This window comes from Pecten maximus, chromosome 18 (genome assembly GCF_902652985.1).
Source record: "Pecten maximus chromosome 18, xPecMax1.1, whole genome shotgun sequence".
NCBI lineage: Eukaryota > Metazoa > Mollusca > Bivalvia > Pectinida > Pectinidae > Pecten > Pecten maximus.
The window spans coordinates 9,108,870-9,125,670 of NC_047032.1; the positions used below are offsets into that span (position 1 = coordinate 9,108,870).

General features: G+C 34.2%; 1 protein-coding gene across 1 annotated transcript in view; it reads left to right on the plus strand.

Moving 5' to 3' along the window:
• The first annotated feature begins 633 nt into the window (after positions 1-633).
• Positions 634-16,801, plus strand: part of LOC117316421 (kynureninase-like) — a 28,679-nt gene continuing 12,511 nt past the window's right edge. Inside the window, exons 1-7 of the mRNA XM_033870984.1 lie at positions 634-665; positions 6,910-7,119; positions 8,243-8,363; positions 9,796-9,881; positions 12,208-12,269; positions 14,584-14,655; positions 15,828-15,902. Coding sequence (XP_033726875.1) covers positions 6,915-7,119; positions 8,243-8,363; positions 9,796-9,881; positions 12,208-12,269; positions 14,584-14,655; positions 15,828-15,902 — 621 coding nt within the window. The 5' untranslated portion in view covers positions 634-665; positions 6,910-6,914. The remainder of the gene's footprint in view (positions 666-6,909; positions 7,120-8,242; positions 8,364-9,795; positions 9,882-12,207; positions 12,270-14,583; positions 14,656-15,827; positions 15,903-16,801) is intronic.

Sequence of the window (16,801 nt, forward strand, 5' to 3'; positions counted from 1 at the left end):
TCCCGTGAAAGTGCCCGTTTTCTAATAGAAAATAAAGTATTTTCTAAACGTCTGACCGATTTGAAATAAAGAACAACAATGTAGGAAATGTCAAAAAAAATATAACATTCAACAGATTAATTTTCAGTTCACTAGAAAAAAAGGAGTATCCTGGACCGTTTGGGTAATTTTGACCCACGGCACGATACGAGTTTTTGTATTTTTGTAATATCGGTATGAAGACACATTTACCTCTCATAACATCAATGAAATAACGCAAACTTTACACCGATTTGTTAAATTATACCGTAAACCAGATATCAAACGTGTGACTTGCGTTTAATGTCGGTCTATTTTGAAGTCTCTGGCCTATTGTAGTTCTTCCAGTAGTTTTTGCCGAGATAGAATTCCAATGTAACATGTTATCTCGCTAGAAATACGTCTTATCGTGAAAATTAAGACGACTTTTCTTGATAATTATGTCGTTTCAACAGGAGGTATATTTATTTTTTATATAATGTTAAATATAAAACAACAATCTGAGATCTAACTATCACATGATGTGATAGGTCGAACTTAGAATCATACTAAAATGCGCTAATCGAACGCACCGTACCCTTTTGATGTTTAATTTAATTTACTTCCGGCGAATGAAGGTGTGTGTAACCTAGACGCTCAGAGCCAAGGTGTGTATGTGTGAACACGACGATAAACTTTAAAACTTTTGACAGCCGGCACAATAACATCACAAGGACTCAGTGATTTCAACTTTCTAATAATCTGTTCTGAAAGTGAGTTGTGGTTGAATTCTTTAGTCAGGGATTTCGCTACTGAATACACATGTACAAGTAGCCCGAGTTTCCTTTGGCCCTGACACCAGCAGGGCCAGAGGAAACTCGGGCTAATGTACAACGTTTTTTGGGAATATATAAGGACCAAGTCCTACAATTTAAAAGGCATTGTCTGACTTGTTAAGAAAATTTGAAGAAATAATATCAGTGTTTTATTTTTTTTCTATCAGTTCAGAAAATGTGAAAATTTGATAAAACCAAACAAATTAAATATTTGATTAATAAATTGAAATTATCAGCATGGGTACAGTACCCTTTGGCTAAACTATAATTCTAAACGAAAAGATAATCTTTCAAATGATGGAAATACCTTTTACACAAATTTGAAGCAATGAAGTGGGCGCCATTGCGAAATTATTGCAAGGGGATTTGGGTAACGGGTCCTATTACTGAATACTGGACCAAACATACACAATAATGAAAAAAATATCCCTCTAGCTCTAGAAAGCTACTAAGACATGTATGCTACAGTACAGCTGTAGCACTTGCAGTGGTCAATAGCTCAGGAACAGGATTTTGTTCTGTAATGAAAATTATCCTGCATGCAAACTACATATGTACTAAACTAATTGATTATATAAGCTAAAGGGAAACCAGGGCTTTTCTCCCAAATTTGAGATGGGGCCCTTTTGCCTCATTTTGGGAAGAAAATTTGTGAATTGGAAAAGACTTTTTCAGGAGTGAAGTGCTAGTTTTCAAAACTTTTGGGAATTTGGTCTAAATAGAAAATAATTTCAATTGGGAATGGGGCCCATTATTGGCCCCAAAAAGCCCCAAGAAAAAACCTAGGAAACTCCTGGTCTGCTAAAACTAATTATAATTACAGGCTCAAAAGTTAATTACCTGTTGTATTGGCTGTTTATGGTCACATACTTATAGTCCAAGTGGCCAATTTGAAATTATTTTTGAAGGTGCATGAATTTTGAAATTTTACTGATATTCATCTCAACATTAAAATCTTCATGTAAATTGAAATATTAACAGCTGATCTGATTTATAATGTTAATTTATCCAATGTTACACTTACAATTCTATAATAAAAATTGTTTCATTGAAGCCAGAACAGTAAAATCTGACCTAAATAGAATAAATTATTGAAAATAAAAAAGATCTGCTTTTGTAAAAACAGCTGGGGTCTTGTCGCACAAATCTGTTGACAGTTTTAAAGGTTGGATGAAAAAAGTGATGTGCTTGCATACATGTATGTATATAAATTCATGTCACATTCACTTGTTTGTCGGCTCGCCGCCACATTCAGTTGAAGTGTTGCTGACTGCTTACATTGGCATTCATCGTAGCTATATATGTCAATCAGAATTACTTCAGGTAACTGAATAAGCGTCTAAATGTTAAAAATTCACAAAACTGATAATTTGGAGCTTGTCATTATGGTAAGTTTTAGCCAATTAGGGGATTCCCACCAGCCTAAAGTCACATAGGTGATCTATACCCTCTTTAATCTAAGATATAGATGGTCATTCTCACTACGTTACATGAACATCTAATGACATTCCATAAGGGGTCACATCAGGATGACCTTTGTTATCTAAATATTTCACTTTCAGGTTGATTTGTCAATTTTTTGATGTCATCTATCTCACCCATTCGTCACATCATGCATCTGAAGCTAACCATTTCGGTACAGCATGTATATAGCTATATGCTTCGTTGGACGAAATGACTTGAAACAGATTGACAGATTATGCAAGCTATGCACTCTAGTCATGCTATTTCGCACATACGAAATTCACTTCCAAGATTCTGTAAGTAGTAATTTGATTGGTTAATCCAAAAGCTAGGTCATCATGACATGACCCCTTATGTGATGTCGTTAGATGTTCATGTAACGTAGTGAGAATGACCATCAAAATATATATGTTCATTCTCTCTACGTTACAAGAACATCTTACGACATCGCATAAGGGGTCACATCAGGATGACCTTTGTTATCTAAATATTTCACTTTCAGGTTGATTTGTCAATTTTTTGATGTCATCTATCTCACCCATTCGTCACATCATGCATCTGAAGCTAACCATTTCGGTGCAGCATGTATATAGCTATATGCTTCTTTGGACGAAATGACTTGAAACAGATTGACAGATTATGCAAGCTATGCACTCTAGTCATGCTATTTCGCACATACTAAATTCATTTCCAAGATTCTGTAAGTAGTAATTTGATTGGTTAATCCAAAAGCTAGGTCATCGTGACATGACCCCTTATGTGATGTCGTTAGATGTTCTTGTAACATAGTGAGAATGACCATCAAGATTTTAATTAGATTGTACTCTCCTCAGTCTTACACCATCACCTTATGTACGTTGAGGATGGTTTCATTTACTAACTCATATGGCACAATTTGAAGTGCCAATGAGCATAATATTGCTATGACAAGCCTGTTGTACATTTGTCTGTCAACTTTAACTTTAACGTCTAGAAAGCTATAAGAAAAATGTGGTACTGACATTAAGCCTATACCTGGGATAGAGGTTAAAACTTTAAAAAATCTACTTAAATTCCAGAAGACACATTAGAACTAATATTTTGCCATCAAGTACCAAGGTTTTAATGGTATAAAGTCTCCTCATATAAATGAATGTGATAATTTCAAAGCCACAGGGGTCAAATATGTAGAAAAAACACTGAGAAAAGGTTATATTTGGCCAGTAAGTACCTGGGACGGACCAATATGAATATTTCTGATCTAAATAACATTGACCTTTTTCAAGGTAACAAAGTCAAACATGTTAAAAAAACCCATCTTTTCAAATATCATACAAATAAGATTTACTGATATTTGGCAAGCAAGTACTCTTGATGGAGTAAGTGCAAACTGCAATAATGTTTCCTAGTATAAATGACCAGGAATTATTTTCCAGGTCACAGGAGTCATAATGTTAAAAATTCCAAAATTTCATAATGCCCAATGTACTTACATGTAGCAAGTAGGTTTCTTGTTTTGAGAACTTTAAAGTTTCCTTGGCTTCTTTTCAAGGTCACAGGGGTCAGGAATGTTAAAACCACTTTGTGAATTTCATAAGTTTCATAAGACCTACGGTACTTGTATTTTACCAGTGGGTACCTGGTATGCATGCTATTGATTGCTTTTAAAGGTAAAGATTGTCCTTATAAATGACCTTGACGAATGACCATCTTCTAAGCAACAGGTGACAAATGATGTTCAGATGACCCAGGGTTCTGATGAATTCACAAGCAATTACCTTGGATAGAGTGTTATACATAAAATCCTCACACCCTCAAGTTAACGGGGGTCAGATTTCTTGAATATCAAACATCCTCCTGGAAAATCAGAATATCAAGATAGATCAATCTTTGAATCAGATCATCTGGGCCTGATCTTGTTGAAACAAATAATCTTGACACACTTTCATGGTTGCATGTGTCCTATATGTACATGTACTAGTCAAGATATCAGAATAGTCTCTTCTCAATAACTATGAATTCTGGGGCAGTTCATAATAAATTTGTCTCAAGACCTATTGAGGTTTATACCCCCATACACCTCAACATAACTTTATTCAATCCTTATATTTATATTTTTTTTGATATTTTGTACAATATTTTGTCTTTGACAAATAGGGACTTGTGCAAGTCTACCACAGAACTTACCGAAATGTACGTCATCACTCTTCGTCTACATATTGTTAATACTTTTAGGATTTCTTTCGTGAACAAACTTAATAGTGAATTAAAACAGATATTAGTTTTAAAGGAATTTATTTCATATAAATATGATCACTTTTGAAAAGGAATTAAAAAAATATAGTCATTAAGCTCAACAAATGTATTCCTACGCCGGACTTGATGTTCATTGAAAAATGACTCGAGTTAACTATGGTAGGTTCATTGAGTCTGAATTGAGTGGAAATATAAATATTTCTCAATAACTATGAATTCTGGGGTTATGATATTTGATGAGTAACATATTCAACAGTAGGAATATTTTAAAATTTGAAATCCATAACAATGACCAAAATGGTCTTTGAAAATCATGCAAATAAAAATCTTATGTTCTTACAAGCTCTAGAACAAGCAAGCAATGCAGGCCCATTGGATCACTTGTTTATATATATTGTGTTATATGTGTGACAACTTTACTGCACAATGTACAAAGATCTGTGCATTACAAACCTTGAAAGTTATTGTTACTGCATGTGCACTTGTGTAGATAATGTATTGTTTAATACCCTGTACATATGTACAGATGTATGCTAAAATCTCTAATGAACTTCTCAATATTGACATTGGGCCTGTAGCATGCTGGGGTAAAGGGCTACCAAGTCTGTTCAAATGAATGACCTTGACCTGCAATGCATTCAAGGTCACTGGGGTCAATGTGCTAAAATCTTTAAACAATATCTCCCAATATTCAATTAGCAAAGGGACCTGATATTGGTCTTGTAGCATGTTGGACTGATGTGCTACCAAATTTGTTCTAATAAATAATCTTTAGCTATTTTCTTGGTCACAGTGGTCAAATAGTCTGAAATATTCAAACATATTCTTCTCGGTAACCAAGATACATGTTGGGATGAAGGGCTACCTGATTGGTGTAAATGAATGTCTTGACTTATCTCCAGGGTCACAGGGGTCAGATATGTTTAAAACAATTTAACAAGTTCTTCTGAAAACTTGAAAGGAGGAGTGCTGACATTTGGCCAGTGATACGCTGGGATAAATGGCTGCTTACCTTGGGCATTGATATTCAAATGAATTAACTTGATCTATTTTTTAAGGTCAATAAAATCAAATATGTTTAGATGTTTAATGCCAGGTGAGTGATACAGGCCCAATGGGCCTCTTGTTATGATCCACTCTTCCATTATTATAGCCTAGATTATATAGAACCACATGTTTAAGACTGAGTATATTATAAAGAGGGTCCTTTATTTTCAGATTAAATGGGGTCCCTGTATAGTTTAATTGAGAATGTACTTGGAAACCTTCAAAATGCTATGGACAGAAACATGGAGACTACCGTTACAAGTTTATGAATCTGTGAAATTATAATAAATTAACATTTTCATATATATATTTTTTTTATTAGTGCACAGCTGGAGCAACTTGTGTTGTTCTTTATAATGAAATATCATATTGAATCAATACATGAATTACTACTAAACATTTTCATATTGTAGTAAAATAACATTTGCAATTCATAAACTACCTTTAATGTTTTGTTGAATATTCGCACTTCTGTAATGTAACTGTTCCCGAACTTTGGAATTAATCACAACAGGGACAAGGGTCACTAGGTAAGTTGGTAACTTGTAAGATATTGTTGACTAGATCCATCTCTGTGTGTGTGACTTCATCAAGACCTTGTTTGTGAACTTTGTTTTGCCATGTATGGTACTAAGATAAAAAGAGCGTTGTGTGTTTTGTGTGATTGTTTAAATTGACAAGATAACAGTACTACCATGCTCTCCAGGGCCCCATTACCACATAGTTGGGACACTGACATTTATCATACAGCCTGGCTGACATTCTGTTAGCATTAACACTGTATACTAGTTAGTTAGTCACACTGTGAAATATTCGTATTATGTAATTTGGCTATGTTGTTCAGATACGTGTATAGAATTAAAGAGTTTTTTTGTGTGCTATAGCATTACACATTGTGAAACCCAGGATACAGGGTTTTTTTTTCATTTTTAATGATTTTTGGGGAAAAACTACAGAATTAGAAGTTTACATTTACATATACAAAGCTACATATACTTGGTAATATATGTATCTATGTTAGTGTATAAACTTCAGTCTGTATCCAGTATACCTGTCCAGTAGCACAGCCAGGATCTACGGATTTCCAGAGGTCGAGAGTTAAAAATGCAGGAACTGCAAGATGAAATAGAAAGTGAATGGAAGCTTTACTGTTTATCAACTTTCCTACAATCAGGATTATAATATTTAAAAAATGATCCATTTGCTGTAGTCTGCAACTGTAATTTTTTTGAAATTGATGTGTTGGTAAACCATGATTTTATATTCCAGATATTTCTTTTTAAACATTTCTCAGAATTTTTAATTCATCACATCATGTATAACATTTCAGAAATCATGTCTAAAGATGAGAGGTGTCATCTTGCTGCAAAAAAAGGAAAATTTGATGTTCCTCATCCGTGTGATGAACTCAAGCAAATTGCAAAGGAACTTAGCTGTGACATGACGGATGGGAAGTTTGCTAAACATATGGACGACCATGATCCCCTTAGGAGTCTACGGCAGGACTTCTTCTATCCCAAAATGAAGGAAGTACTTGGAAGTAAGATTTTAAACTATGTTGATTAAAAATAGTATCATATGTTTGTCAGTGGAAACGAAGTTACATGTAGTTTTTCAATAATTTATATCAAACCAATTGAAACTTTTTCAAGAATTTAAATCTAAAATTTAATTCTACCTATAATATATGTTAGAAAATACCAACTTGTTGACAATTGTAAACACCAGTAAGTGAGATTTTTTTTATCATTTACATGAAAAAGTCTTATTTTTACAATATATTTATATTAAGAAAATTAATTGCATAACTGGTATGTGCTGTCATGTCATATGGACGTGGCACAATTATCATTATAGACACATCATTATTTTGTAAACACTATTGTGAAGCTATAAAAAAAAAAAATACAGTGATGTCACATCATTGTTAGGTGGTGCATTAGCCTAAGGCTTGAGTTGAAACTAGCTAGTCTATATTAGGTAAATGAATTGAATTGTTTAACAAATTTTGTAATAGATATGGATTATTTGATCAATAGAATCTGACACTCATGGCCATGTTATATGGAATTTATGAAACTCAAATATGTTGCTCTCCTAAAGCTTCGCATCCTCACACCAATCAATTTGAAAGTATTGCATTGACAGTCCATGTAGTATTGTCTAATTATGGAAGATTATTCAGGTATGGTAAAAGAATAGAAATCTAACTTCTACAAAATTTAAATAGTCGTATTTCCTGTCAGGGATTTTGCTAGGTTATTTGGAATGGGATCAAAATTTACCAGAAATTGAGGAATTTTTTTCAGTAATTTACTGAAATTTTAGAAACTTATGTAAGTGTTTCACTGCCTTAACAATCATTTCTGAGAATATGAAAATTTGATAAAGCCCAGCAATTATTTCATGAATGAGTTTTAAATGTTATTGGCACATTCCTGTACACGGTAGGAATCCTTTGGCTTAACTGAAATTGTACATGAAGATAATTTTTATAAAAGATTAATGTCTTTTACACAAATTATAATGAAGCCAGCGAATAGGGAAAATAAAGGGCCAATTTTTTATTGGGAAGTGTCCCCCATACTGGACCCTTCAGACAAACTTTCTGCCCGATTATTCCGTCAAAGTCTGTACATGTATCAAGTTTGTCCATGTTGTAGCTGACCTGAACTTAGTTGATCCAGAAGAGGACTGTGTCTATTTCTGTGGGAACTCTCTAGGCCTCTGTCCCAAAAACACCAAAAAGTATATAGACGTTGAACTGGACAAGTGGGCCAAAATGTAAGACTTTCTTTTTCTAACTAATACGTGATGAACTTATATAACAACATGACTATATATACCCTTATGACAGTTATATTTATTTATAACTCCTTTTCTGTATGGTCTATAATATACCATCCCATTTATATCAGTTAATTTTTGTGCATATCTGAGTTTTACAAATTTAGCATCCTTTTCCAAATTGCTAAAAACTTATTTGTAAACTTTGTCATTCTGTGAAGGATGTCTGAAGGAGTTATACTTTGTTTGTTCGTATATTTAAAAGTCTACCTACCTTTTTTTAGCCTATAGAAATTCAAATTTACATGAACAGTTTTAAGTAGCCTTGAGAATAAAGCTAAGTCTCGAATTGATGTGGAGTTAATGTGAATTTTTTGATCCTCTGAAAAATTGAAATAAAATTGCAAAAATTACAAATATAATTAATGTCACAAAAATTCTTAGCTCACCTGCCAAAGGGCAAGCCAGCTTATGCCGTGGTGCGGCATCGGTCATCTGGCCGTCCAGCTGTCCGGCCGTCTGACCGTCCAGCCGTCCCACCGTCCCACCATTCGGCATCAACTTTTTCCTTTAAACAAGTTCTCCTCAATAACCATGAGGCATGGAGACCTAATATTAGTCCTGTAGCATGCTTGGGTGAAGGGCTACCAAGTTTGTTAAAATGAATGACCTCAACCTACTGTCAAGGTCGAAGGGGTCAAATAGGCTAAGATCTTTCAACCACTTCTTCTCAATAACCAAGAGACCAAGGGAGTTGATATTGGGTTTGTAGTATGCATGGCTTAAGGACTATTAAGTTTGTTCAAAGGAATAACCTTTACTTACTTTCAAGGTCACAGGGGTCAGATAGGCTAAAATCTTTAAACAATGATTTTTCAATAGCCAAGAGACTCCTCAGACCTGATATTAGGCTAATAGTATGCTGGAATGAAGGCTTACAAAATTTACTTGAATAAACCTAGCAAGCCTTGAATAAACCTAGCAAGCCTTCTCTGATATTATGATAAAGTGGTAATCAGTATTATTAAGTATGATCTGCATATAAATGACCTGGATCAGTTTCAATGTTGCTCTTGTACAATTATGGCACTTTGTTTCTATTGATATGATTTATGGGGCGAAGATAACCAATATCGACCGATTTACAAGTGTACTGGTGTTTTAGATTGCATCTTATTCCATAATATTTACCAAAGCGTTTTAAATACTGCATTTTGATGAAATATCATATTTCAACATGGCGGATGATTGACATGTGTCCAACAAATCTGATTGCTTGAAATTATGCATCATCACAGAACACTTGCTGAGCTTACAATACAATGTTTTATTACTGTTAATTATTACATTGACAGTATCACATGATCAGATGTAGACCAATCACATCTGATACCAAATTGAAAATGTAATAGATATATGTATATGTTAGTGGTGTACAGGGCCATCTTCAGGGAGAGGGGATGCCTTGGGCGAAATGTGACGAGTGCTTGGATTCAGATATGGCGAAACTTGTTGGTAAGTATTGCTTCTATGGTCATGTGAGGGGCAGTGTACTCTACATAATGTTGTTTTAATTATTAATTGATGATTAATTGTTTTATCTCAGATTATGTCTTATTTATAAGATTATGTCTTATTTATAGTGACATACCTTCCAACCTTTTAGTACTCTCATGGGAGAGAAAAGTGCCCTGAGTAATATTTTCGACACACATTTTGTGCACGAAAAGCAAACAAAATCAAAGGAGAGATAATTTGCTGTAAATAAATAAAAATCACTTCCCTCCGAGAACACTAAAATTCTCCACTAAGTTTTATTTCAAGCTTAGTAATTATTTGTTATATACAACTTTAGATGGTAATTATACACATATTATTAGCAGCCAGTAACAAAACATATACAAACCTATTTCAATTTTTTTTTTTTGAGAACTATTTCTGCAGAGAATTACTTATCATAACTCACTAATAAGTTATATGAAATTTGAATGAAGGTTTCTAAGAAGTTACAAAATAGTTGGTAACTTACCAGCTTTCATTTCAAGTTATCGAAATGAAACATCAATATGGATTTATTATGCAGAATGTTATTTTTAGAATTCTTTAATTAGGGCTCAGTATCAGAGATCCTGGTGCCCTATGGTAATCACTCTGTCTGTCCACAATTCAGTTCCCAGTTTTAGTTTAGCAATTTTTTTGCATCCTTTCACAGGAATAGTAGATCTCTTCACTGAAGAACATTTTGTTATGACATTATAAAGCAAAGATGGTCAGAATTAAACAAGTCAACTAACTAAAAGTCGAGATCACAAGGTCAAAGGTCAAGGTCAGTAGCTCCAAAAATCCAGGTATCTTTTGACTCATGAACATTTTGTTATGACATAAATATATATGAATTGAGCAAGGTTGATTAAACAAGAAGTCAACTGACCAAAGATCAAGGTCACTGAGCCAAAAGGTCAAGGTATACGTAAATTTTGTATCTTTTTCACTGATGATAACGTTATGACATTATGAAACATAGTTGGTTGGAATTAAACGGTAAGTCAACTGACCAAATGTCAAGGTGACTGGGTCAAATGTCAAAATCATTTGGATCCAAAGGTCAAAGACAAATTGGATCTCTGACAATGACCCTGGATGTTAGCGGGAGAGATATTTAAGGTTGAAATAAAACAAAACAAAGATTTCAAATCAGATGAGTGTTAATATACCAGTATTCATATTTCAAATATGGGGGAAGGAAACAGAGGTCACATCAAAGCATATGTATAATGTATATTTTGCTTCATTGAGATTGCTGTTGAAGTACAAATGTCATTTGTCAACCTCAGAAATATGGACAAATGGCTTCTTGATGAGGATTATGTAGCTACATGTTTTGGCCCTAGTTGATCTGTCATTGTTCTACTGTAGTTGTGGTATTAGATTAATTATACAGACTATGATGGGAGTTGTTTACTGTACACGGGGGCCAGGGTGGCCGAGTGGTTAAGGTGTCCCGACACTTTATCACTAGCCCTCCACCTCTGGGTTGCGAGTTAGAAACCTACGTGGGGCAGTTGCCGGGTACTGACCGTAGGCCGGTGGTTTTTCTCCGGGTACTCCGGCTTTCCTCCACCTCCAGGACAATGAAATTACATTTGTTTTGTTGTCTTACTTAACAGATATAAGGAAAGGTTAGCTTGTTTTGTTGTCTTAACAGATATAAGGAAAGGTTAGCTTGTTTTGTCTTACTTAACAGATATAAGGAAAGGTTAGCTTGTTTTGTTGTCTTACTTAACAGATATAAGGAAAGGTTAGCTTGTTTTGTCTTACTTAACAGATATAAGGAAAGGTTAGCTTGTTTTGTTGTCTTAACAGATATAAGGAAAGGTTAGCTTGTTTTGTCTTACTTAACAGATATAAGGAAAGGTTAGCTTGTTTTGTTGTCTTACTTAACAGATATAAGGAAAGGTTAGCTTGTTTTGTTGTCTTACTTAACAGATATAAGGAAAGGTTAGCTTGTTTTGTTGTCTTACTTAATAGATATAAGGAAAGGTTAGCTTGTTTTGTTGTCTTACTTAATAGATAGATATAGAGAAAGGTCATACCACTATGAAAAAAATTCCAAAATGGCGCGAAAAATGTGACGTCACAATACGACAATTGATGTTGCGTATTGATTTGAGAAAAAGAATCCCATATGAAACCAGTAAAATTGTACACAAAACATCAAAAAAATTTTTGTTTGCAAACTTCTACGCGGATTCATACAGTTTGCAATCAAAAAATCATACCCTAATGAAACTAAAAAAAAATTGACATAAATGCTGAAATATTTTTGTGTTTTTGTGTACAGGAGGTAAACCGGGTGAAGTGGCCATTATGAACGGTCTGACTGTTAATCTACACCTACTGCTGGTAAGTACTGTATTTGACCTAATAAGGGCGCAGGGCGCGGGTAATTGACAGTGGAGGCGCCCTTATTAAGATAAGGTATTCTGAAGTTTTATGAAATAGACTATACCTTATAGCAGAATACTCAAGGTTGTGGAAACGGTAAAATATTCAGTCATAAAAATATTCCAGATGAAGATATCCATTCATTATCATATATTAAGCTTAAACATCACTTGAATATTCCTGTAAACTTGTAAACCATGCCAGCTGATCTTTAGACCAGAGAACGTGTGTTCAACCATTTATGTTCAAATGGAACTCTTTTGTGTTCTATTTATAGACACAGGTGATTTCCCAGATCATATCAGACATCGTTTTCTTTGACCTAATAATTGATTTACAATGTCTTTTACTAGCTTTCTGTTCTGAACAAAAGTTATTTATCAACAAGAATGTAGTCTTTTACTTTATCTTCAAATAAAAATGGTAAGTTATTATTTGTATGTGCATGTGTTTAGTTTCGGGTGCTCTTTGCACTGACATGTCATCTGTAGGAATAGACTAAATGTGGCGAAAGGTTGTGTTCCAGGTACTTAATTTGCTGAAGAAAATTGAACACATAAAGTAGCAAAGCATTTCACATGAATAATTACTTTTGAACACCATTTTGACACTCAGTCAAAGATTTATTTTCTTGAAAAAAGGTAGGGGCGCCCTTATTAGGGCAGGCGCCCTTGTTAGGTCAAATACGGTATATAATTCCCATCTGATGCTGCTTCTCATGCTCAAATACATATTTTGTTATCAAACTCAAATAATTTTGGTGATAATTCTGCTATCTAAATAAAAAAGATTTCAAAAGTTTGAAGGAATTCCTATTGGAATAATCAAAAGTTTGAAGGAATTTTGGAAAGACTTCAAGTGAGATATTATTTTCAATGCTTAGGGTTTTCTTTTAAACTGCTATTTTATGATTTAAACAAGTTTAAAGGAAGTTTGCTTCAGCAAAGATTTTGTGGTTGAGCATGAGAATAGTTTCATGAATATAGGCCCAGGTGTTCCGAAGGATAAACGTCTTCTAATTTACCTATGATACGATATATATACACTTTATACATGTACGGTATATATAGGCTCGAGTGCATCTCCTGTTTTAATACATCTAGGTAGAATTAAGCCCAATAAGCTTTTGTTCTTGGTGTGTATTATAAATACAAACTATACTTGAACTATATAATGTTTATGTACCTGGTACCGTATTTGACCTAATAAGGGCGCCTACCCTAATAAGGGCGCCCCTACCTTTTTTCAAGGAAATAAATCTATGACTGAGTGTCAAAATGGTGTTAAAAAGTAATAATTCATGTGAAATATTTTACTACTTATGTGTTCAATTTTCTTCAGCAAATTAAGTAACTGGAACACATGTTTTCGCCACATTTTGTGTATTCCTACACAGGCTACATATGACATGTCAGTGCAAAGTTCTCAGCACCCAAAACTAAACACACATACAAATAATAACTTACCATCTTTATTTGAAGATAAAGTAAAGACTTCATTCTTGTTGATAAATAACTTTTGTTCAGAACAGAAAGCTAGTAAAAGACATTGTAAATCAATTATTAGGTCAAAGAAAACGATGTCTGATATGATCTGGGAAATCACCTGTTTCTATAAATAGAACACAAAAGAGTTCCATTTGAACATAAATGGTGGAACACACGTTCTCTGGTCTAAAGATCAGCTGGCATGGTTTACAAGTTTACAGGAGTATTCAAGTGATGTTTAAGCTTAATATATGATAATGAATAGATATCTTCATCTGGAATATTTTTATGACTGAATATTTTACCGTTTCCACAACCTTGGGTATTCTGCTATAAGGTATAGTCTGTTTCATAAAACTTCAGAATAACTAATCTTAATAAGGGCGCCCCCACTGTCATTTACCCGCGCCCTGCACCCTTATTAGGTCAAATACGGTATATGAAATGGAGAGTAAGGTCCCTGTGACCTACTTAGCTTCTGCAGATAATTTAGGAAAGGTAGTATATTAAATCAGAGCTTTCTGGATTCCTGCTCTAACATCAAGTGGATCATAAGTCATTTTGAAAAATGGAGGTGGAAACTACCCCTATGCTTACCAATTCATAACAAAAATTAGCAACTAGAGCCAGGCATATCAGTTTGATAATTTTAAATCTAAATCGGTATTTTTAAAGGTTTCTTGCCAACTATCATCTAATGATGGACTGTTCAAATCACAATTCATCCGTGGTAAGAAAATTTAGTTAATTCTAAGTGAATTGACAGACATGTCCTTCTTTTTCAGATCTCTTTTTACCGCCCAACACCAAAGCGATACAAGATTATGTGTGAGAGCAAAGCATTTCCTTCAGACCATGTGAGTTAATACTAGTGATGGGATGATGTTAGAAAATAATGGAAAATTATTCGAAAAAAAGAAAATAAAAACCAATCATAGGTGACGATTTGGAAAAAGCAAATAAAAATTGATTTGAGATTTCTAGAAGTGTTCTTATAAATCTTTGACTTTGCTTATTGTTGTGATGCTACTGAGACGAGAAGTACATAGTTGATCTTATATTTTAGTGATATATTCAGTGTTTTTTTACAAGTTATAGAGGAGATTTAAACATATCAAAACGTGTTTGAAGTGCTTTTTTTATGTTCAGTATCAAAAATATGGATAACAAAATTAAGCTAAGATGTGTAATAAATGTACTCGAGATATCATACATTAATTTTCTACAAAGGTCAAACAGGCAATTTCGTGCTAAATTAAGACAAGAGTCCCATAGGGCCTGTATCACTCACCTGATTCAACAGCAACTTTGAAGTTGATCTGGGTCATTTCTGCAGATACTCTGCTGATTACCACTTATTAAGTTATCAGATTTATTCATGTCAATAAATTTTCTAGTCCTTCATTCCTACATACTATTAACACAATATCAGTTCTTGGAGTCTCTTGGCTTTTGAGAAATCATTGTATAAAGACTATAGCCTATCTTGCCCCTGTGACCTCGAATGTAGGTCAAAGTTATTCATTTGAACAAACTTTGTAGCCCTTCACCTAAGCATGCTACAGACCAATTATCAGTTCCCTTGGCCTCTTGGTTATTTAAAAGAAGTTGTTTTTAAGATTTTAGTCTATTTGACCCCTGTGATCTTGAGTCGAGGTCAAGGTCATTCATGTGAACAAACTTGATAGCTCTTCACCCCATCATGCCACAGGACCAATATTAGGTTTCTGTACATCATAGTTATTGAGAAGAAGTTGTTTAAAGAAAAAAGTTGACTCCAGACAGCCTGACTGACGCCGCACCATGATGGCATAAGCTCACTTGCCCTTGGGCAGGTGAGCTTAAAAACGATTATAATATATAATTGATCAATTTTGAGTTTCTGAATTTTTGATTCTCAAAGTGATATCAATTCCCATCACTTGTTAATAATGTTATCTTGTGAATGGTTTTATACTCTTCAAAATTTCCAGAGTTTCACTTTCAATCAATGTTAATGCTTTAAAAATAATAAATGTTCTCCTTACAGTACACATTCCAAAGTCAGATTAACCTGCACGGGTATGATCCAGAGACCAGTTTACTCTGTGTTGAACCAAGGGAGGTAAGAAGATACAGTAATTCAATGAAGAACATACTGTGATGTAGTGGATATTTTGTGAGTGTTGGAATCACACACCCCCCCCCCCCCCCCCCCCCCCCCCCATAAGAGCCATCCCAGTAAAATATCTACCCAAAGGGAGGACTCCATGTGTGTCAATGACACCCATGAAGATGATTTGATTTATCTCACCCTGGTGCTGAGATAAGCTACAAATGTACACAGTCATGCTCCTTTCATGTTCTTAACAATTGTAGGAAGTGATAGCAATAATACATTGACATCACATCAACATTTCAATCATGTCACGCTTCTGCAAGCCTCATGTTTGGCAAATTAGAATCCCCCCCCTCGGTTTGAGATTTCTGATTCCCTTGTCTCGCCCCAAAGGGAGTGAAAGATTCTATTTACCCTGATACTCACTGACTAATGACATTTTTGACAGCTCCTACAGAATGATATTCTAAAAACATCACATTTCAGCAAAGAATGATGTCATCATCATATGTAGCTTCACATATCACAATCGTATAACCTCATCAATTTTTGTCTCGGGCTTCATGTGCTATCAACAATATTACATTGTATTCAGTTGACCACTTACATCAATTTGTAGTATTTAATGTCAGGAAAAAGTAATTATTCCTTAGAGTTATTTCAACCCTATATATAATGTGGCTGTTTATTGTCACTTCAACTCTAAACTAGATGTCATGCTCAGCTTAAATAGTATGTATAACAATGTATTACCATTCAAATACTTCATTGACATATATTTTACATTACCATGGTGGCCGTTGACTGGCTGTCATTTCATACTGTATATATTCTACGTTACCATGGTGACCGTCGACTGGCTGTCATTTCATACTGTATATATTCTATGTTACCATGGTGACCGT